The sequence below is a fragment of the Pogoniulus pusillus genome, chromosome 10 (assembly GCF_015220805.1).
Source record: "Pogoniulus pusillus isolate bPogPus1 chromosome 10, bPogPus1.pri, whole genome shotgun sequence".
Lineage (NCBI taxonomy): Eukaryota > Metazoa > Chordata > Aves > Piciformes > Lybiidae > Pogoniulus > Pogoniulus pusillus.
In genome coordinates, this window is record NC_087273.1 from 5,540,525 (window position 1) to 5,563,010 (window position 22,486).

General features: G+C 48.3%; 1 protein-coding gene across 3 annotated transcripts in view; it reads left to right on the plus strand.

Moving 5' to 3' along the window:
• PRKG2 (protein kinase cGMP-dependent 2) overlaps window positions 1-22,486 on the plus strand; it is a 40,858-nt gene that overhangs the window by 13,461 nt on the left and 4,911 nt on the right. For 2 of the 3 annotated variants that reach the window (XR_010303639.1, XR_010303640.1), the window contains exons 1-7: window positions 11,739-11,856; window positions 12,738-12,827; window positions 14,037-14,178; window positions 16,567-16,730; window positions 17,599-17,721; window positions 19,644-19,706; window positions 21,519-21,585. Coding sequence is in view for 1 of the 3 variants with exons in the window: in XM_064149624.1 (XP_064005694.1) it covers window positions 671-776; window positions 2,215-2,278; window positions 3,168-3,245; window positions 3,696-3,790; window positions 4,540-4,608; window positions 7,202-7,300; window positions 9,715-9,865; window positions 11,720-11,856; window positions 12,738-12,827; window positions 14,037-14,178; window positions 16,567-16,730; window positions 17,599-17,721; window positions 19,644-19,706; window positions 21,519-21,585 (1,448 nt within the window). In the remaining 2 variants the exon portion in view is untranslated. Of the gene's footprint in view, window positions 1-670; window positions 777-2,214; window positions 2,279-3,167; window positions 3,246-3,695; window positions 3,791-4,539; window positions 4,609-7,201; window positions 7,301-9,714; window positions 9,866-11,719; window positions 11,857-12,737; window positions 12,828-14,036; window positions 14,179-16,566; window positions 16,731-17,598; window positions 17,722-19,643; window positions 19,707-21,518; window positions 21,586-22,486 lie in introns of those variants that run through there. The other variant, XM_064149624.1, reaches the window with a different exon arrangement.

Consider the following 22,486-nt stretch of genomic DNA (forward strand, 5'->3'; position numbering starts at 1 on the left):
CCTTCCACTCCCTACCCTTCTGTGAATGAGTGGTGCTCTGCTCACTGTAGGTGGTTGGGGTTTGAAGGTTATTCACCCTGTGGAGTTCCATGGCAAGTGCTCTGTGAAGGAAGCCCTGGGAAATACTTGCTTTACTTGAGTCAGCACTGCTTACATGGCAGCTGAATTTCTTCTTGTGTCTGCTTGCTCCAGGTGCTGGGCATTGTAAAACTTGGCCTTGGGCATTCTGAAAGAGCTGCTCTGTGCTGTAAGATGGCCTGCTGCTGTAATAGCTTCCACAGGCACCCAATGACAGAACAAGAGGACACAGTCTCAAGCTGCACCAGGGCAGGTTTAGGATGGATGTTAGGAAGAAGTTCTTCATGGAAAGAGAGTGACTGGCATTGGAATGGGCTGCCTGGGGATGTGTTTAAAAGGAGGCTGGATGAGGCACTTAGTGCCATGGTCTACTTGATTGGATAGGGCTGGGTGCTAGGTTGGACTGGATGAGCTTGGAGGTCTCTTCCAACCTGGTTGATTCTATGATTCTGTGGTTCAGTTAATGAGAAGGTTAGGTGATAGGTTGGACTCGATGATCTTAGAGGTGTCTTTCACCCTGGTTAATTCTGTGATTCTGTGATAAAACCATTTGAAAATGTTGATTTTGTTGTTGGGTTTTGTTTTCTTGAAGCTATCACTGATGTTAAAACATGGGCACTGGACAGGGAAGTGTTCCAGAATATCATGAGAGTGACAGCACAAACGAGGCAGGAGCAATACAGAAACTTCCTCAGAAGGTAAATGCCATTCATGCATTTCTGCTTCTCACCCTGCTTTGGGCTGCTTCCTAAGGGGCACAACAATATTGTGCCTGGCTAGAGGGCACTCATCAGGCATAACTTGACCTCCAAAACTTGATCACTTATCTTTCCTGGTTTGTTTGTTTGTTTGTTTTCAGCACTCACAAAATAATGATTCTCATTTTGGATTGGTTTTATTCTGTGCTGCATTAGGAAACAGCAGTGGGGACTTGAATGTTTTTGAATGATGGAACAAATGCATGGGAAAAGCCCAGCATTTGCACTGTCTTCTTACCCTGAAAGGTTGGACTGGATGATCCTTGAGGTCCCTTCCAACTTGGTATTCAGTGAAGGGCCATGAGGATCATCAGAGGGCTGCAGCTCCTCTCCTATGAGGACAGGCTGAGAGAGTTGGGGTTTTCAATTTGAGAAGAGAAGGTTCTGAGGAGGCCTTATTGTGGCCTTCCAGTATCTGAAAGGGGCTAGAAGAAAGCTGGGGAGGGACTTTTTAGGATGTCAGGTAATAATAGGACTGGGGGGAATGGATACAAGCTAGAGGAGGGGAGATTTAGATGAGACATTAGGAAGAAGTTCTCCACCATGAGGCTGGTGAGACCCTGGCACAGGTTGCCCAGGGGGGTGGTGGTAACCTCATCCCTGGAAGTTTTTAAGGCCAGGCTTGATGTGGCTTTGGGCAACCTGATCCAGTGTGAGGTGTCCCTACCCATGACAGGGGGGTTGGAACTGGATGATCCTTGAGGTCCCTTCCAGCCCTGACAACTCTGTGATTCTGTTTGTCTGCTTTTACAGTCTCTGCAGTACATTTCCAAACACATTACTGGATTATTGCAGTTAATGGGCTCTGTGTGAGGGAATTTTGAAATCAGTCCATAGAATCCTAGAATCAACCAGATTGGAAGAGACCTCCAAGCTCATCCAGTCCAACCTAGCACCCAGCTCTGCCCAATCAACCATACCATGGCACTAAGTGCCTCATCCAGGCTTTGCTTCAACACCTCCAGGGATGGAAACTCCACCACCTCCCTGGGCAGCCCATTCCAATGCCAATCACTCTCTCTGCCAGCAACTCATCCAGGCTTTTCTAGAGTGTTTTTTCTCTGCTGGAGTACTCAGCTGAAGTTTTTCTCTGCTGGAACTTGCTTTACAAGCTGCCCCTTAGCTTTGTTTCTAAGTTACAAGGTGTGTGAATTCTGTTTACCTACAAAAGCCCCAAATGAGAGTGCCTGACCCTTCCACATTCACATTCTGTTGTATGTATTCTGTGTTTTAGATAGCATTCCCAGTTCAGCTAGCTATAAAATCTGGTTGTACAAATTGTGTGGATGAGAAGAGACCATGAAAAGAATGTTAATGATAACTACTCTGCTTTGGGGGGTTTGGTTTGGTTTTGTTTTGCATTTCTGTTTTCTGGAAGTGTATCCCTGCTGAAAAACCTACCTGAAGATAAATTAACCAAGATCATGGACTGCCTAGAGGTGGTAAGAGGCTGTTAATTTTTTTTCTAAGTAGTATTCAGTGAGCTGTTGAAATAATAAAGTAGAATAAAAGAAGAAAAAGATGGCTTGAGAGTAGTCTGGAGGAGAAGCCTTTGGGGTTGTCAGTCAGTGCCAAACTGCCCAGGAGCCAGCACTGGTTGCTGGCAGCCCAGCAGGCAGCTGTGTGCTGGCTGCATCCAGAGCAGGGAGAGCAGCAGCACAGGGAAGGGTTTCTGCCCCTCTGCTCTGCTCTGGTGAGACCTCACCTGCAGCACTGCCACTGATGCCCCCAGCACGAGGACGTGGAACTGTTGGAGCAGGTCCAGAGGAGGCCATGATGATGAGCAGAGGGCTGGAGAACCTCCCCTACAGGCACACAAAGACGCTGAGGGGACAGGAGTATCTTACAAGGAAAGGCTGAGAGGCTTTGGGCTGTTTAGTGTGGAGAAGAGCAGGCTGAGGAGGGATCTTCTCAGTGCAAATATATATCTCAAGGGTTGGAATCAGGAGGATGGGGCTGGGCTCTTTTCAATGGCACAGACTAGAACCCAGGAGGTTTCACTTGAACTTAAGGAGGAACTTACTGTGAGGGTGCTGAAAAGTTGGACTAGGATGCCAGAGAGATTGTGGAGTGTTCTCCTCTGGAGAGATTCCAAACCCACCTGGACACTTTCCTGTACAGCCTGATCTGGGTGAACTGTGTTAGCAGAGGGGTTGGACAGGTTGATGTCCAGAGGCCCCTTCCAACCCCTGCCATTCTGTTCTTCTGTGCTTAGGTGATGAAGGCAGGGTTCCTTAGCAGAGACAGAGAAGCTGGTGCTTTGGTAGCTTGCAGTGGATGATTTCAGCATTCCCACTGAGGGCAATATTTCTGTCTCTTTCCCCTCAACAGGAATACTATGACAAAGGAGATTATGTTATTCGAGAAGGAGAAGAAGGAAACACTTTCTTTATAATAGCTAAAGGAAAGGTAAGGTGTGGGAAACCAACAAACACCTGGATTTCAAAAGCTGCCTGGAGGGGTGTGGGTTTCAGTAAAATCTGCCCAGAGGGTTAGTGAGGATGTTTTTAAATTCTCAATGCTGTGTTAAAAGCCTGGAGCAGCATTTCAAAGATTCAGGTAGCCTCATTTTCATTCAGAGTGAGCCTCTGTTAGACTCTTCAAATTATAATGTAATTAAAACTATGTCCTGAAGCCTCTTGATGCCATAGCAGAGGTATAAAATAATTTTTTTTGTGAGTGGGATTTGATCCTGTCTCTTCTCCTGTATGTTTCTGTATCTGTTAGACCTGTGAGGGTGTTAAAGGAGTGCAGTAAGACCTCTCCATTTCTCAAAGCAGAGTCTCAGGCATCAAATCTCATTGAAACAAATAATGTATTAGGAGGGTACAGCTCAATTTTTGCTCCTCTCCCTTCCAGGTGATAGTTACCCAGAGCACTGCAGATCACTCACAGCCTCAGCTGATTAAGAATCTACATAAAGGAGATTACTTTGGGGAAAAGGCTCTCATTAGGTTGGTTTCCACTGCCTGATTTTCCAGTGTATGGTACTTCAACTGACCTGTCACTGTGTGTTGGGTCATGCAGCTCATGACTGCTTTGATTGTCATCTTTGTTCTGGTTGCAGAGTCAGAAGATAAGCTTAATGGCTGAATTTGCCTTCATATTTTGGAGTTTTTTAGCAAATAAGAAGTTTGAAAGTACAAACTGTCACCTGGTTTTGGTTTTCCTGAGCAAATCCAATGCCAGCCCTCTGCTTTGTTGTTTGTTTTTCATATTTCAGTCAAAGCTGTGATGAAAACTTGTGCCAGGCTCTTTATGACTCCTTAGCATGGATGAGTTCCATTGTTGGTGGGCTGAGCTGCTGTCTCTGTGCTCGTGGTAGTAAGGAACAGAGCAAAGGAGCACATAAAATACATGACCCATCAGTTCATGCAGCACACATGTGACAGCCTAGGGATCATTTGATCTCTGGAACTTTTTACATCTGAAATCAGTAGTTTCATCCTAATTTCTTGGAGGGTGGCTAAAGGAAGCCCTGATCCAAACCCTATGGAAACTGGGAGAAAATACTGTGCTGGACAATGATTGGTAAAATGCTATAATGATGCCTTGGATTCACCTGTATTAACCCAGATACAGGCTGCAAAGACCTTTTGAGAGGTTTCACCTGTAGCAGCTGTGGCCCTCCATGAGTAGAGGATGAGGTGCTTTGAGATTTTTGATGTGCACTGATTTCTTCTAATCTGTTTTCCATTCTTAGTGATGATGTCAGATCAGCAAATGTTATTGCAGATGAATACAACGTGGAGTGCCTCGTTATAGACAGAGAGTAAGTAGCATGCTGCAGCTTCATGCAGGGCTTGCATCCTCTTTCAGGTGTGACATCACTCTGGGCACAAAGTAGTTCTTAAGAGGAAGGAGTGGCTATGATTTTGGACTACTGAGCACTTTCAGGTGTGACATCACTCTGGGCACAATCAAAGTAGTTCAAAGAGGAAGGAGTGGCTATGATTTTGGGGTACTGAGCACTTTCAGATGTGACATTACTCTGGGCACAATCAAAGTAGTTCTAAGAGGAAGGAGTGGCTATGATTTTGGGGTACTGAGCACTTTCAGATGTGACATCACTCTGGGCACAATCAAAATAGTTCTTAAGAGGGTGGAGTGGTTATGATTTTGGACTACTGAGCACTTTCAGATGTGACATCACTCTGGGCACAATCAAAGTAGTTCTAAGAGGAAGGAGTGGCTATGATTTTGGGGTACTGAGCACTTTCAGGTGTGACATCACTCTGGGCACAATCAAAGTAGTTCAAAGAGGAAGGAGTGGTTATGATTTTGGAATTCTGAGCTGTGGCAATGCTCTAGACATAGCCTTGATGACAGAGGGTGCAAGAGCACAGGTGCTTCAGCATAGTTCATGATTATTAACTTCTTTCTGCTGGTGTGGTGATGTTTCACATTTGTCAAGTGCTGTTTATTGGCTCAGGGAACAATAAAAGCTCCCTGCTGTTTCCCTGAGCTCAGGATGCCCTTTTGCCAAGAGGCCCATGTAGCCAAATTCCTGGGGTGGTCAGCTAGAGGTCAGTTTTACACTTCCTAAACTGGAGAAGAATGGAGCAGATGGAAGCTGGAAGAAGCTCTTAGTGAAGTGAAGCAACAAATCTGTTTCTCAAGGCTGGGGTAAGGTTGCTTGCTTAGAATGTCCTTTTCCTTGCTGAATCTCAGAGAGCTCTTGCTGAGGGGTAAGATTCTGCCCCAAGCCTGGAATTGGTGTCTTAAGCTGTGAAAGCATTTTCCGCCTCACTTCTTTGAGCTTGTTCAAATGGGTTGCAAAGAAGCAAAGTTGGCACCTAAGGGCAGGGGATAGCAACAGGACTGCAGGAGGTAAAGCCAGGGTTGGCATGATGGTACCATCAGAGGGTGGGAGTATTTGCACTGCTGCTGGGAGCATGAAGGGCTCAGCAGCATATCAGAACTGCTTGTACACCACAAATCAGGCAAGCAGGGCAGAAGCCGAGCTTGGTTGAAGAAGAAGTCATGCAATCTCTGGAAGCAAGGTTGGGTTTCTCAGGAAGGTTACAGAGCTGTGGTTGGTGTATGCAGGGAGAAGACACAGAAGGCCAGAGCTTAGTTAGAGCTGAAGCTGACCAGTGTGGTGTCAAGCAAGAGAAGACTTTTTAAAGTGTGTGGATAGCAAAAGGAGGTCTGGAAAAAGCATTGGACTGATACTTGTTGAAGGTGATCATCTGTCTAACAGGGAGGATGAAGTGGAGTCATTCAGTGCTTTTCTTGCCTCAGTCTTTAGTGATACTGATAGGCCTTAGGCTGCCTCATCTCCTGAGTCAGAGAATTGGGAGTGTGAGAACAGTGACACTGAAGCTGTAGGGGAGCAGCTGTACCAGGTGAATTTTCACACGTCCCTTGGGGCCTGATGGGATGAATCCCTGTGATGGTTTGGGTGTTACCTGCCCCCTCCACTTTGGAAATCACCCAGACTAGGCTCTGCCAGCTCTGGAAATTGAATGAAGCTTTTATTTACAGCTTAGCAGAATATACAAGGAGATATTTACAGTATATACAGTTATAGACAGAAATACACAAGGTAAAAAGGTAACACAGAAACACAACTCCCCTCCCAGAAACCTGAGTCCCCAGGAGGGGCTCTCAACCACCCCTTCACCTTTTCCCCTGCCCCTCTCAACCTTACCCCAGTCCCAAGGAAGAATGGAGGTTCAGCCAGGGGGTTAGGAAGCAAAGTGGATTAGAAAAGAAATGGAGGGTGAGGTTAGAGAGAGAGATGCAGCTCAGAGCTCCCCAGCAGGAGAAGTGATTATCTATGTTTTGATTCTTGTTCTTTTACATCTCAGCAAGCCTATGAGGGAAGCAGACATCACCACTGTTTCCTTCCACAGCCTGTAATCTAGTCCTTCTCACCAAAACATTCTAGCTAGCTTCAAACTAGCACAATCCCACAGTTCTGAAGGAGCCTAGTGGGTGTTATGGCAGGACCCCTCTTGACCATCTCCCAAAGGGGAGGTCCCTGCTGGCTGGAAGCTGGCCATTGTTCTACCAATTTCCAGAGGGGCAAGAGGGGAGACCCAGGGCACTACAGATCCTTTAGTGCAGCCTCAGTTCCTGGAGAAAATCACACTGGGCATGGCTAAAACTCTTTAAAGAACAGTGCAGTCATCAGGCACAGGCAGCATGGAGTCACCAAGGGAAAGCCCTGTTTAACTACTTTGGTATCCTTCAGGGTCACCCATCCAGTGGTGTAGTGTCTAAGGATTTTAGTAGGGCTTCTGATACTGTCCCCCACAGCATCCTTCTAGCCAAGCTGTCCAACTGAGAGGACTCACACAGGTTTCTTTCTCTTTCCACAGAATATTGAGTAGTTTCTCTTGTTTCATTTGTGGTTTTAGGACATTTAATCAAACTGTTGGAACCTATGAGGAGCTCCAAACTTACCTTGAAGGCTATGTGGCTGACCTGGCCCAGGCTGATGAAAAGCGACATGCAAAGTAAGTCAGACCATTTGGCAGGCACATCCTTAAGGTGTGATCACAGAAAGGAGTGACACATTCACAAGCAGAGCCATGGCTGGCAGCTGATGGGGTCAGGTCTCTAGGAATAGTGGCAGTCACTGCAATAAAAATGTCTGGGGGTGCTTGTGGAATTCAAGACTGAAAATGGTGAGGGGCCTGGAGCACAGCCCTGCGAGGAGCAGCTGAGGAAGCTGGGGGTGTGCAGCCTGGAGGAGAGGAGGCTCAGGGCAGAGTTCATTGCTGTCTGCAGCTCCCTGAAAGGAGATTGTGGCCAGATGGGGGTTGGTCTCTTTTCTCAGGCAATCAGTGACAGAACGAGGGGACACAGTCTCAAGCTGTGCCAGGGAAGGTTTAGTCTGGATGTTAGTAAGAAGATCTTCAAAGAAAGAGTGATTGGCATTGAAGCTGGCTGCCCAGGAAGATGGTGGTCTCCCCATCTCTGGAGGTGTTTCAAAGGAGAGTGGATGAGGCACATCCTCTCTGGGCAGCCTGCTCCAGGGCTCCAGCACTCACTGTAAAGAAATTGCTGCTCATGTTGAGGTGAAGCCTTCTATGTTCCAATTTGTAGCTGTTGTTCCTTCTGTTATTGCTGCTAACCATAATTGCAGTTGCATTTTGCCTCTGTTCTGTTTGCAGTGGTTGAGGCACTTGGTGCCATGGTTTAGTTGATTAGATTGTGTTAGGTGACAGGCTGGACTTGATGATCTCAGAGGTCTTTTCCCACTTGATTGCTTCTATGATTCTGTGAATTCAAGACATATTTTCTGAAGCAAAGGTACCTTGAATCTCAGCACACTGACTTCCAACTATGAAATCACTCTCTCCCAAGAAAAGCTGAGCACAGAAAAGAAATGAAAGTTTGCTCACATCATTTCTTTTTGGCCTTCTGATGAGAAATTCTTGGGCTCAACTCCTGAAGTTCAACTTTATCTTCCCTGTCTTAGTTTAGACAGGGACTGCTCTTTTACCCCTTCAAAATGGGGCTCACACAGAGGATTGGAGAAAATTGGGAAGTGTAAATGGAAAGGCAATTCATAACTACATAACTCCATGTAACAGCACAGAAGCATATAAAATACACAGAACCCCTAGTCTGGGCTTAACACAGAAGCCCATTAAGCCAAAGCTTTCAAAAAGCTCTCACTAAACCAGGCCAACAAACCCAGGCCTTCATGCCCCTCCCCCACTCCACCATGCCTCTCTGTCCCCTCTACCAAACCAGTGATGCAGCTAAAATTCAGCTTGGCAGCTCCAGGCCCCAATTAGGCATCTCCAGGCCTAATTGGCATCATTGCCAAGGCTGACCAGGCAGGAGATAGCAGCCTGTGCCTCCTCCTGGGAGCAGAGAGGGAGGGAAAAAGGGAAGAAAACTACCTCTGCAGCCAGTTTTATAGAGCTGCAGGACTCAGGGCAATGAAATACACTTTCCTGGTCCAGCTCCTGGACACTTTGAACCTCCTGTAGGTCTGTGACTTGGTGCTTCTTAAAGGCACCTAGCCTCAAAATCCATCACACTCCCAAGGGAGTTAATGAGCCTGTACAAAAGGCCAATTGCCATCTCCAACCTAAATGAGAAGACATCAATGCAAGAGTTAACTTTTAGTGCTGCTGTGCAGCATTGGTGCTGTTGAAGAGTCTGCTTTTGGCTGTAGGCAGCCACACTTTTAGATTACCTGCTGCTGATCCCAGCTGGAGGGCTGCTGGAGGATCAGCAGAGAGTGCTGCCCTCTCTTGAGAACCTCAGAGTGCAGCTGCAGTTGTGTTCCTCATGGTTCTGCTGCCAGTGGTACAGGGTCTTTCAGAAACTGGTTCTTCAACTTGGAGTGCCCAATGTTCTGTGTGGTTAGAAGCCTGACCAGGGAGCAGCTCTGGAGGAAAACACCTTTGGTTGTGCTCAATGAATTTCACACAATCACAGAACTTTAGAGGTTGGAAGAGACCTTCAGAGATCATCCAGCCCAACCTCCCTGCCAAGGCAGGATCACCCAGGGCAGTTTGCACAGGAATGCATCCAGGTGGGTGTGGAAAGTCTCCAGAGAAGGAGACTCCACAATGTCTGTGGGCAGCCTGCTCCAGGGCTCTAACAGCCTCCCTGTAAAGAAGTTTCTCCTCATGTTGAGGTGAAACCTTCTATGTTCCAGTTTATAGCTGTTGCTCTTTGTCTTGTTGCTGCTGACCACAGCTTCACTTGCATTTTGCTTCTGTTGTGTTTGTGTTGGATGTCCAGAAAGTGTTTCTGCATAGTTAAGGTTCTGTTAGGAAATAAGGAAGGAAATGAGGCAGGGAATAAGCAAAGAAATAGGAAGGCTTTTCAATTTTCTTCTTGTTTATAGGAGTGTGAAAGTACTGACAGAGAGAGCACTAACCTGTCTTCATTTTTCTTAATGCAGAGGAAGATCCTTCTGTGAACAGTTGACCAAAGAAGTGTCTTTGGAGCTGATAGAGCTGAAGGAAAAAGTAGCCCACTTCCCTCCTTCCCCATTCCAGAATTTGGAAGTTGTCACAACTCTGGGCGTTGGTGGGTTTGGAAGGGTTGAGCTCGTAAGACTTTCTTTTTGCTGCCTTAGCTGCTTGTTTAACTGCTGGGAAGTGTGAAGAGTGCTCATGTTCTGCGTGCTTGTGCCTCTCAGAGGAGGTGTGTTCACTAGAATATGTAATATAGGTAATACCCTATAAAGCAATGCATAGGTTAAACCTATCTTTAGGACTTAGAGGTCTTTTCCAGCCTTAATCATAGAACCATAGAATCAAGCAGGTTGGAAGAGACCTCCAAGCTCATCCAGTCCAACCTAGCAGAGGTGGAATTCTGTTCATGGTGTAGCACTATTAGAGCTGCCCAGAGAGATGGTTGAAGTCCCATCCCTGGAGATATTCAAGGTTAGGCTCAACAGGGCTCTGGATAACTTCATCTATCATAGAATCAACCAGGTTGGAAGAGACCTCCAAGCTCAGCCAGGCCAACCTAGCACCCAGCCCTGTCCAGTCAACCACACCATGGCACTAAGTGCCTCATCCAGGCTTTGCTTCAACACCTCCAGGCACAGCAACTCCACCACCTCCCTGGGCAGCCCATTCCAATGCCAATCACTCTCTCTGCCAACAACTTCCTCCTAGCATCCAGCCTAGACCTCCCCTAGCACAACTTGAGACTGTGTCCCCTTCTTCTGTTGCTGTTTGCCTGACAGAAGAGCCCAACCCCACCTGGCTACAGCCTCCCTTCAGGGAGTTGTAGCCAGCAATGAGCTCTGCCCTGAGCCTTCTCTCAGTTTGTGCACATGGAGTTTGCACTGTGTTGCCTGGATCGTGGAGTGGTATTGGATAGTACCTCAGTCTAATGCAAAATCATTTGTAACCATTCCTCCTAAACTGCCTCTGCTTTGTGTTCCCTTTGATTGTGCTACTGGGTAGAAATCTTACACTGGAGCTAAGGCCCCTTGTGTTTATAAACTCACTGTGAAATACAGTGCCTGTCCAAACTCTTGCTGCAGAAATGAGCCTGAGGGACACTTTGAGTTTCCTTTTTAGTCTGGAGAGGAGAAGGCTGAGAGGGGATCTAATAATTGTCTACAAATATCTGAGGGCTGGAGGGAAGGGACAGGGACAGCCTCTGCTCACTTGTGCCCCGGCACAGGACAAGGGGTGGTTGTGGCCAGGAGGAGGTTGCTCTCCTCTCTCAGGTGGCCAGCACTAGAATGAGAGGACACAGCCTGAAGCTATGCCAGGGGAAATTTAGGCTGGAGGTGAGGAGAAAGTTCTTCACTGAGAGAGTCATTGGACACTGGAATGGGCTGCCCGGGGAGGTGGTGGAGTCCCGTCCCTGGGGCACTTCAAGGCAAGGTTGGACGTGGCACTTGGTGCCATGGTCTGGCCTTGAGCTCTGTGGTAAAGGGTTGGACTTGATGATCTGTGAGGTCTCTTTCAACCTTGGTGATACTGTGAAGGGGCAATGGATGGAAATTCCAGCACAGGAAGTGCTCAACATGAGGAAAAGCTTCTTCTTGCCTGGCTGAGCACTGGCACAGGCTCCCCAGGGAGGTTGTGGAGCCTCCTTCTCTGGAGCCTTTCCAGTCCTGTCTGGATGTGTTCCTGTGTGACCTGTGCTGGATTCTATGATCCTGCTCTGGCAGGGAGGTTGGACCTGAAGATCTCCAGAGGTCCCTTCTAAACCCTAACATCCTGTGATCACTCCTTTTCATTTTACAGGTGAGGGCTGGGACACTAAAAAGATCTGGTGCTTGACTTAAAGTCAGAAGAGTTGTGTAAAAACCTAGCATTTGTTCCTCATTTACAGTCCTCAATTTCCAGCCCTGTGATGATGGAATATCTGTACCTATTGAGAACAGATTGGCAGAAGCTCACCTTTGCCTCACATGCACTCATCTTTTTTATCCACAGGTTAAAATGAAAAATGAGAATGTGGCTTTTGCTATGAAGTGTATCAAGAAGCAGCACATAGTGGACACCAAACAGCAGGAGCACATCTATTCTGAGAAGAAAATCCTCGAGCAGATCTGTTCTCCATTCATTGTGAAGTAAGTTGACCCTAAGATTTCCTTGAAAGTTGACCCCCAGGCCTGTGTTGTTAAGAATGGAGTTCAGCCTAGAATCACAGAATCAAGCAGGTTGGAAGAGACCTCCAAGCTCAGCCAGGCCAACCTAGCACCCAGCCCTGTCCAGTCAACCAGACCACGGCACTAAGTGCCCCAGCCAGGCTTTGCTTCAACACCTCCAGGCACAGCAACTCCACCACCTCCCTGGGCAGCCCATTCCAATGCCAATCACTCTCTCTGACAACAACTTCCTCCTAACATCCAGCCTAGACCTCCCCTGCCACAGCTTGAAACTGTGTCTCCTCCTTCTGTTGCTGCTTGCCTGGCAGAAGAGCCCAGGGGAGGCTGTACCTGGCTACAGCCTCCCTTCAGGTAGTTGTAGCCATCAATGAGGTCTGCCCTGAGCCTCCTCTTCTGCAGGCTGCACACCTCCAGCTCCCTCAGCCTCTCCTCACAGGGCTCTGCTCCAGGCCCCTCACCAGCTTTGGCGCCCTCCTGTGGACACCTTCCAGTACTGCAACATCTCTCTTGGGTTGAGTAGCCCAGAACTGGACACAGCACTCAAGGTGTGGCCTGAGCAGTGCTGAGCACAGGGGCAGAAGAACCTCCCTTGTCCTGCTGGCCACACTGTTCCTGATCCAGGCCAGGATGCCATTGGCTCTGCTGCCCACCTGGGCACACTGCTGGCTTAGCTTCAGCTCCTCTCTGCCAGTACCCCCAGGTGCCTTTCTGCCTGGCTGCTCTCATCCACTCTGTCCCAGCCTGTGTGAGTTCCCAGCATATGTGAGTTCTGGAGACAAAAGCCCTTGCAAGCTTTGCATTTCCTTGGTGTTTTCCTAACTTGCTGCTGTTTGTCTCCGCAGGTTGTATCGCACCTTCAAAGACAGCAAGTATGTGTACATGCTGCTGGAGGCCTGCCTTGGAGGTGAATTGTGGAGCTTGCTGAGAGACAGGTAAAAGCAAACACAGAGGAACCTCGTCCCTTAAAATCACCAATCAGATGCTTGGTTCTGTTTTCAGTGGCATGAGTGATGTACTGAATGGCAGTGCAGGAAAAGCCCTGCCTGCTCTGGGTGTTGTGTGGCTTGGAGTCGCTGCTCTCCAGCTGGACAAGTGGTGTCCCTCAGGGGGTCCATACTGGGACCTGTGCTGTTTAATATTTTTATCAATGCTACAGACAGCAGGATTGAGGGCACCAGCAGCAAGCTTGCAGATGGCACCAAGCTGAGTGGTGCTGTCCATATGCCAGAGGGGCTGGATGGCATCCGGAGGGACCTGGACAAGCTGGAGGGGTGGGCCCAGGTGAACCTCATGAGGTTCAACAAGAGCAAGTACAGGATCCTGCACCTGTTTTGGAACAATCCTCACTATCAATACAGGGTGGGGGAGGAGGGGATAGAAAGCAACCCTGAGGAAAAGTACTTGGGGGTGCTGGTGGGGGAGAAGCTGGGCAGGAGCAGGCAGGGTGAGCTTGCAGCACAGAAGGCCAGTGGGAGGTTTGGGCTGCATTCAGAGCAGCATGTCCAGAGCTGCAGAGAGGAGATCCTGTTTCTCTGCTCTGCTTTGAGGAGACCTCACATGCAGTGCTGGAACCAGCTGTGAAGCCCTCAATATAAAAAGGACATGGACCTGATGGAGAGGGTCCAGAGGAGGCCATGGAAATGATCAGGGGGTTGGAGCAGCTCTGCTATGAACACAGACTGAGGGAGCTGAGGTTGTTCAGCCTGAAGATGAGAAGGCTCCAGGGACACCTTAGAGCAGCCTTCCAGTGCCTGAAGGGGCTACAGGAAAGCTGCACAGGAACTATTCACAAAGGCTTGCAGGGACAGGAGGAGGGACAATGGTTTGAAATGGGAGCAGAGCAGATTAAATTGGGTGTTAGGGAAAAGTTCTTTACTATGAGGATGGTTGAGCACTGGAACAGGTTGCCCAGAGAGGTGGTTGAGGCTCCAATCCTGGAGACACTCAAGGTGAGGCTGGACAGGGCTCTGGGCAACCTGATCTAGAAGAGGATGTCCCTGCAGAGTGCAGAGGGGGTTGGACTGGATGACATTTAGAGGTCCTTCCAACACAGGTGACTCTGTGATATGTTATCTGGCTAATGAACAAGGCCTTTTTAAAAGCTCAATTATCTGCAAGGACAGTGATTATTTCTGTTCCAGGGGCAGCTTTGATGAAGTCACTACCAAGTTCTGTGTTGCCTGTGTGACAGAAGCTTTTGACTATCTACATCACATAGGAATTATCTACAGAGACTTAAAGCCAGAAAATTTAATTTTGGATGCTGAAGGATATATCAAGCTGGTAAGGTGTAATCCTTTTGTGACATTATCCTTTTGTGCCTGTCCTCTTTCCTTGCAGGGGGATATAATTAGGCAGAAAGTCCTTATAGTGCCAGGATCCCAGAGTTTAATAACCCTGAGGCTTCAGCAGAGCAGAGGGCAGGCTGCTCCTTGCATGGTGATGAACAAAGGCATTGCAAAGCCTGTGCAAGCTACAGACAAACTGGGGGGTTGCAGCTTCCCAGACCTCTTGCCACAGCATGAACAGCAAAAATAGTTTCTCCCAACAGCCAATCTTAATGTGAAGGTAGGAACCACATTTTTTCATCAGTACAATCCTCCTCTTTCAGTCTCAGTCACTGGTTTCCACCATCCAGTACCTAAAGCAGGACTAGGGCAGTCCTTCTGCCCCTGTACTCAACACTGATTAGGCCATGCCTTGAGTTCTGTGTCCAGTTCTGGGCCCCTCAGTTTAAGAAAGATGTTGAAGTGCATGAATGTGTCCAGAGAAGGGCACCAAGGCTGGGGAGAGGGCTGGAGCACAGCCCTGTGAGGAGAGGCTGAGGGAGCTGGGGGTGTGCAGCCTGCAGAGGAGGAGGCTCAGGGCAGAGCTCATTGCTCTACAACCTGAAAGGAGGTTGTGGCCAGGTAGGGTTGGTCTCTTCTCCAAGGCACCCAGTGACAGAAGAAGAGGACACAGCCTCAAGCTGTGCCAGGGCAGGTTTAGGTTGGATGTTAGGAAGAAGTTCTTGCCAGAAGAGTGATTGGCATTGGAATGGGCCCATTCCCACCCAGGGAGGTGGTGGAGTCCCCATCCCTGGAGGTGTTTCAGAGAAGGCTGGATGAGGCACTCGGTGTCATGGCTTAGTTAATTAGAAGGTGTTAGGTGATAGGTTGGACTCCATGATGTCAAAGGTCTTTTCCAACCTGCTTAATTTTGTGATTCTGTAAATGGGATCTACAAGAATGATGGAGAGAGACTATTCCCACAGGCCTGCAGTGATAGGCTGTGGAGCAGTGGTTTCAGCTGAGAGAAGAGCAGATTTAGATTGGATATTAGGAAACAAATTTGCACCGTAAGGGTAGTGGAACAGGTTGCCCGGGGAGGGAGTTGAGGACCCATCCCTGAAGATATTCAAGAGGAGGCTTGACAGGGCTCTGAGTAACCTAATCTAATTGAGGATGTCCCTGCTGACTGCAGAGGAGGTTGGATTGGACGACTTTTAGAGGTCCCTTCCAACCCAGACCATTCTGTGCTAGGTTATGCAGTATCTCTGTAGAGGTAACACAGTAAAGAGCTACTGCTGTGCTAAATTGTGACCCCAAGCAGTATGAGGAACTCACACTCTAAAGAGCTTGACATATCCACTCTGAAGACAACCTGCAGCCCACCATCTCCCATGGGCTGAAAATCTTAGAATCATAGAATCAACCAAATCTGGTGTCCTCAAGGGAATCATAGAGCCATAGAATCAGTCAGGGTTGGAAGGGACCACAAGGAGCAGCCAGTTCCAACCCCCTGCCATGCCCAGGGACACCCTACCCTAGAGCAGGCTGTCCACAGCCTCAGCCAGCCTGGCCTGAAACACCTCCAGCCATGGGGCCTCAACCACCTCCCTGGGCAACCCATTCCAGCCTCTCAGCACTCTCATGCTGACCAACTTCCTCTTCACCTCCAGGCTGACTCTCCTCACCTCCAGCTTTGCTCCATTCCCCCCAGTCCTGTCACTCCCTGAGAGTGTCAAAAGTCCCTCCCCAGCTTTTTTGTAGGCCCTTTTCAAATTCTGGAAGGCCACAAGAAGGTCACCTCAGAGCCACCTCTTCTGCAGACTGCACAGCCCCAACTCTTTCAGTCTGTGCTCACAGCAGAGCTGCTGCAGCCCTCTGAGCATCCTCCTGGCCCTGCTCTGGACACACTCCAGCATCTCCACATCCTTCTTGTAATGAGGGCTCCAGACCTGGATGCAGCACTCCAGGTGGGGTCTCAGCAGAGTGCAGTAGAGGGGGAGAATCACCTCCCTCACCCTCATGGCCACACTTCTGATGCAGCCCAGAGGGCCAACCAGATTCTGGGCTGCAAGTGCACACTGCTGGCTCCTGTTGAGCTTCTCATCCAGCAGCACCCCCAAGTCCCTCTCCTCAGGACTGCTCTCCAGCCAGGCACTGCCCAGCCTGGATTTGTGCTTGTTCTAACATCCAAAAGGAGAATGATTCAAGCAATTACTCCAGAGAATGTCTGGGTCTGTTCTATGCCATCCAGGAATCCAGTAGAATTGCTTCCTCCTTCATGACAGTAGAGTGTAAGTTTTAGCTCTAAGATCTTTGCAGGAGATGAGGAAGTAATTAAGACCTTAAGGCTTTCTAGCACAAACCACCTCTGCATTATGCAGCATATGTTGGTTTTGATCAGGTTGATTTTGGATTTGCAAAGAAGATTGGATCAGGGCAGAAGACTTGGACATTTTGTGGAACCCCTGAGTATGTTGCCCCTGAAATCATTCTGAGTAAAGGCCATGACTGCAGCGTGGATTTTTGGTCCCTTGGCATTCTTGTGTATGAGCTCCTGACTGGCAGGTAAGTGCTTCCTATTCCAGGTTTGGTTGGTTTTAGGAATGTTCTCCAGAGTTAACAGTCTGGGGGTTTGTCCATCACAGAAGGGGGGTGCAGAAGTGATGCTTCCATTGCCTCTTTGTGCATGTCCTAGCTTCCATCATTTCAGAAGTACCATGGACAAAGTGTGGGACATTCTCTGTTCTGCTTTATCCATTGAAGGAAAGGGCCAGGCACCAGCTCTACATGGCTGGTGTGGAGCTCCTTTGGCTGTTGATGGTGTTTCATGTGAGGAGCAGCAGAGTGTTCTATTCCACTTTAGGGCATGGGGTGGGATGGGAAGGGGAGGCATTGGGGTGGGTGAACTGTAAGCAGGGCTTGCTATTTACTTATCTGCACACTGACAACTCACTGTGAATGCTCAATGGCAGTGCAACGTGGAAAGCTTCTCTGGGTTAGGCTGGAGACACATGGTCATGCATTTCCCCTAGTACCCACAGGCAGCTTCTCAGCTTCAAACCTTTCTAATATCATAAACTGCATAGCTGAAGGTTGTAAAACCAGGGAGATGAGGACCTGTTCCATATTCTCAAGTATTTGCTTTGATGATAAAGTTGGTAAGGAACATGAAAATGTTCTTTACCATGAGGGTAGTGGAACACTGGAACAGGTTGTCCAGGGAGGTGATTGAGGCCCCATCCCTGGTGATAGTGAAGGTGAGACTTGACAGGGCTGTGGGCAACCTGATCTAGTTGAGGATGTCCCTGCTGATTGCAGGGGGGGTTTGGGCTAGATGACCTTTGGAGTTCCCTTCTCAACCCAGAGGATTGTATGAGCAACAGCTAATCTACTCTTGGCAGCCATTCCATTTATCAGTGCTGCTTTCTTCTAGTCCACCGTTCTCTGGGGCTGATCAGATGGTGACATACAACTTGATCCTCAAAGGCATTGAGAAGCTGGACTTCCCCAAAATAATAACCAGGAGGCCTGAAGATTTGATCCGCAGACTCTGCAGGTAGGAGGGAGAGGGTGGCTGGAGAGCAGCCTGAGGGTGCTGCTTGACAGCAGCTGAACATGAGCCAGTAGTGTGCCCAGGTGGCCAAGCAGGCTGGTGGCATCCTGACCCATATCAAGAATAGTGTGGCCAGCAGGACCAGGGAAGTCCTTCTGCCCCTGTACTCAGCACTGGTTAGGCCACACCTTGAGTTCTGTGTCCAGTTTTGGGCCTCTCAGTTTAAGAAAGATGTTGAGGTGCTTTGAATGTGTCCAGAGAAGGGCACCAAGGCTGGGGAGAGGCCCTGTGATGAGAGGCTGAAGGAGCTGGGGGTGTGCAGCCTGGAGAAGAGGAGGCTCAGGGCAGACCTTACTGCTCTCTACAGCTACCTGAAAGGAGGTTGTGGCCAGGTAGGGTTGGTCTCTTCTCCCAGGCACCCAGTGAACAGAAGAGGACACAGCCTCAAGCTGTGTTAGGGCAGGTTCAGGCCAGATGTTAGGGGCATGTTCTTGCCAGAAGAGTGATTGGCATTGGAATGGGCTGCCAGAGGAGGTGGTGGAGTCCCCATCTCTGGAGGTGTTTAAAAGGAGGCTGGATGAGGCACTTAGTGCCAGGGGTTAGTTAATTAGAAGGTGTTAGGTAATAGGTTGGACTCGACAATGTCAGAGGTCTTTTCCAGCCTGGTTATCTCTGTGATTCTCTGAGATGCAGTCTGAGGCACAGCTTGGTGTAGACAGGCTGAGCTATTTCACATCCAGACTTGAGTGGTGAATTCCTGGCAGGTTCATTTCCAGTTATGCCTATCATGGCCTCTTCTGCTTGCATTCAGCACATGTGCACAGCTCTGTGCCACACCATGCAGGCTCTGGGCTTTTATCTCCAGCTGCACATCTTTTCTGAAACACATCTGAGGGAAAACTTACAAAGTCTGGGCTGAGAAAGGAGCTAAATAATTGAGTTTTATTATTGAGCAGGGTGTTTTTTAGAAGCTTCCTTCCAAAATCCCTGAGGCATGTAGCTCCTAAAGAAAGCATGAGATGTGCAAGGACTGACCTGGAAATCTGCCACAAGGTGGTGTTTCAGCAGGGGCAGTGGAAGGTTAACCATGAACCAGCAATGTGCTCTTGTGGCCAGGAGCCCAATGGAATTCTGGGGTGGATTAGAAGGGCTGTGGTTAGTAGGTCGAGAGAAGTTCTCCTCCCTCTCTGCTCTGCCCTGGTGAGGCCATATCTGGAATATTGTGTCCAGTTCTGGGCCCCTCAGTTCAAGAAGAACCTCAGGGAAGCGCTTGAAAGAGTTCAGCACAGAGCCACAAAAATGATGGAGTGGAACATTTTCCTTAGGAGGAGAGCCTGAGGGAGCTGGGGCTCTGCTGCTTGGAGAAGAGCAGCCTGAGGGCTGCCCTCATCCATATTTGTAAGGATGAGCAGAGCCAGGCTCTGCTGGGTGATGCCTGATGGCAGGGCAAGAAGCAATGGGGGGAAGTTGAGGCATAGGAAGTTCCATGGAAACATGATGAGGAATTTTTTCCCTGTGAGGGTGGCAGAACACTGGAACAGGCTGCCCAGGGGGGTTGTGGAGTCTCCCTCTCTGGAGATATTCAAGACCTGCCTGGGTGTGTTCCAATATACAGGCACAGGTTATGCTACAAATTTAGGTCTGCTTCATTTTGTAACTCACAGCCAGATCTGCTGGCCAAGAAGTTAGTTTGCAACTAAAACCCAACCCGCTGCTGCCTCTCACAGCAGAGTTACACTGTTTTGGCTTGCTGGAAGGTTTCTCCATCCTCAAAAGACAACTCATTATGTCTCAATTTAAAACACATGTTCTAAGCAAGATCTGTCCCTAGGTAACTGTTAAATGCAAACAGTTAGGACCTATAAATGCTCTTTAGAAAAGAATTAATTTACTGTTGACCTTATTCTTTTTTTCTGTTCTTTAAGGCAGAACCCTACAGAAAGATTAGGCAATTTGAGGAATGGGATTAATGACATCAAAAAACACAGGTGAGTCAAAGAGGCTGGCAAGAAGAAGGTTTTATTTATAATGAAAATAGATCTCAAACGGTTTTTGAACCCAGTTCAGTAAACCCAGAAAGCTCCTGGCACTTGCAGGCAGATTGCAGAAGAGAGATCTCTGTTGCTGTCTAATTTGTAGCTACAGCAAGCAGAGATGGAAACAGAAATCCTCAGCAGGATTATCTGGAAACATCTGGACTGGTTTTGGTGCAGGTTGCTGATGAAGGAGTTTAATTTGATGGAGTTATTGATGCCAGTTCAGCCACCTGCCTTTCAGACATCACAGCCCTTAAAGAGTTGGGTTTTAAGAATGGTAGTTAAGAGCTCCAGAGCAGTATTAGGTCTTTCTGATGAAGAATCATAAAATCAGCCAGGTTGGAAGAGACCTCCAAGCTCAGCCAGTCCAAGCTATCACCCAGCCCTGGCCAGTCAACCAGACCATGGCACTAAGTGCCCCAGCCAGGCTTTGCTTCAACACCTCCAGGCATGGCGACTCCACCACCTCCCTGGGCAGCCCATTCCAATGCCAATCACTCTCTCTGACAACAACTTCCTCCTAACATCCAGCCTAGACCTGCCCTGGCACAACTTGAGACTCTGTCCCCTTGTTCTGTTGCTGCTTGCCTGACAGAAGAGCCCAACCCCACCTGGCTACAGCCTCCCTTCAGGGAGTTGTAGACAGCAATGAGGTCACCCCGAGCCTCCTCTCAGAGGTGCTCTCATTGCTGTCTACAACTACCTGAAGGGTAGAAATTCAGTACTTCAGTCTTCTACTGAAATAAGTCCTTTGTGGATGAACTATTCACTGGTTTTATTTCTTTTTATCTGAGTTGTTTCTAATCCCTGCACTTTGTGCTTGGGACAAGGTAGTGCTTTGCCTTTTCTGCTTGTCTCCCTGTCGTGGTTTCAACTGGCCTAGAGTTAATTTTCTTCCCAGAGCTGTGTTTTGGGCTCAGGATGAGAACAATGTTGATAACACACCAGTGCTTTAGTTGGTGCTGAGCAGTGCTTATTCTCAGTCAAGGACTTTCCAGCTTCTCATTTGGGTTCTTGTCTCAAGCCCTGAGCCTGACCTGATTCCCTCCCCTCTCCCACTCTAGTGGGGGGGACATGAGTGAGCAGCTGTGTGGTGCTTAGCTACCAGCTGAGGTTAAACCAGAACAACCCTTTCTTATGCTGTTAAAAGAAGGTGGAATTCCAAGGGGGCACAGAGGTCTTTGGCTGTGCTTGTGCAGGTATGGGAGGTGTTCAAGCAGAGTGTGGATCTGGTGCTTGTGTGGACCTGGCACTTAGGTCAAGTGAGAGGACCACAACAAATGGTTTCAGGCTGCACCAGGAGAGGCTCAGGCTGGATGCTAGGAAATATTTCTTCACACAGAGTGTTCTCAAAACATTGGAATGGTCTGCCCAGGACAGTGCTGGAGTCACCATCCCTGGAGGTGTTTAAGCAGCCTGTGGACCTGGCGCTTAAGGACACAGTTTAGTGTTGAGCCTTCAGTGCTGGGTCGAGGGTTGGACTGGATGAGGTTGGAGGGCTCTTTCTGCGATTTTATATTAAGCTGCCTGTGACTTGGGCACTGAGCTGAGATCTGGTGGTTCCGAAGCTCCCCCTGCTAGCACTCCCTCGCATTGCAGTGACAGCGCTCACGTTTCCTCCCAGCTGTGTAATCTCACGGACAGAAGTTGTCATGGAAAACGTCTTGGAGCTCTTGTCCACCTGATTTCGATCTGTTAATATTCTCCTGATGTGTCTCTGTCTCTTGGTCGCTCCCTATCTGTGTCTCATTTCTTTTTAACCAGGTGGCTGAGTGGTTTTAACTGGGACGGTCTGAAAGCGAGGAAATTAACATCGCCTTTAAAAAGAGAGGTATTGCCTTTGGCTTTCAGTATCCTGATGCTTTGGTGCTTGGCTGCAAAGAACCAGCTGACAGCGAGAGGGAAACTTCCCAGAGATGCATTTGAATTGTTAGAGCTCAGCGTTTTTAGTGAAAATCAAGTGAGAGGAAGAGGGGCAGCAAGTGAGAGAAAAATTCAGTGCAGTGATGGAAATACTCTTCTGACTGTGCTCTTAGCATTACATTGTCACCACTGTTGGAATAAAAGGTGTTTGGTCAGAAGTGAGCACTGAAAAGCCACCTTTTCCTTGGTTAATGGGCACATTATTAAGGTGCAGAGTACAAATTCCAGTCTTCTCTTGCTTGTGACTTGCTGCACCTCCTTGAGTAAGCTCCCTGTTTTAAATGGCCTCTTTCTCTTTGCTCTAAAACAAAGGGAGGGAAAAAAAAGATTGAAGGTAAAGAAATTGAAAGTGACTTTGAACTCAGTTTGAAACCAAAGGTAATTCTGAGATCTGCTTTCAGGATCTAGCCCCAGAGTGTAGACTTGATATAAAGAAATTTGCATCTAAATTGCTTGCACTGTGGCCCAGTTTTCTTACTGATTTGTGAAGGCTTTGGGTCAAAGCTAACATCTGGCAGTGTTTGGGAGGTGGTTTTCTAGAAGGAGGTTCATGCTATTGTGCTTGCACACTTGAATCACTGGAGGTAGATCTTTTAAAGACAAATGAATTGCACCCATTGAACAAGTTCCTCCATACCATGCTGTGCAAGTCTGGGAGTTGCCTGCTCCCCACACAGCTAGGAATTCACCCAGACTAACTCAGTCAGCTGGAAGTTAAGGAATGAAGCTGTATTTATAGCAGGGCACAATTTACAAGCATATATACTTACAACATATAGAGATATTTGCAACTACATACAGTAACATAT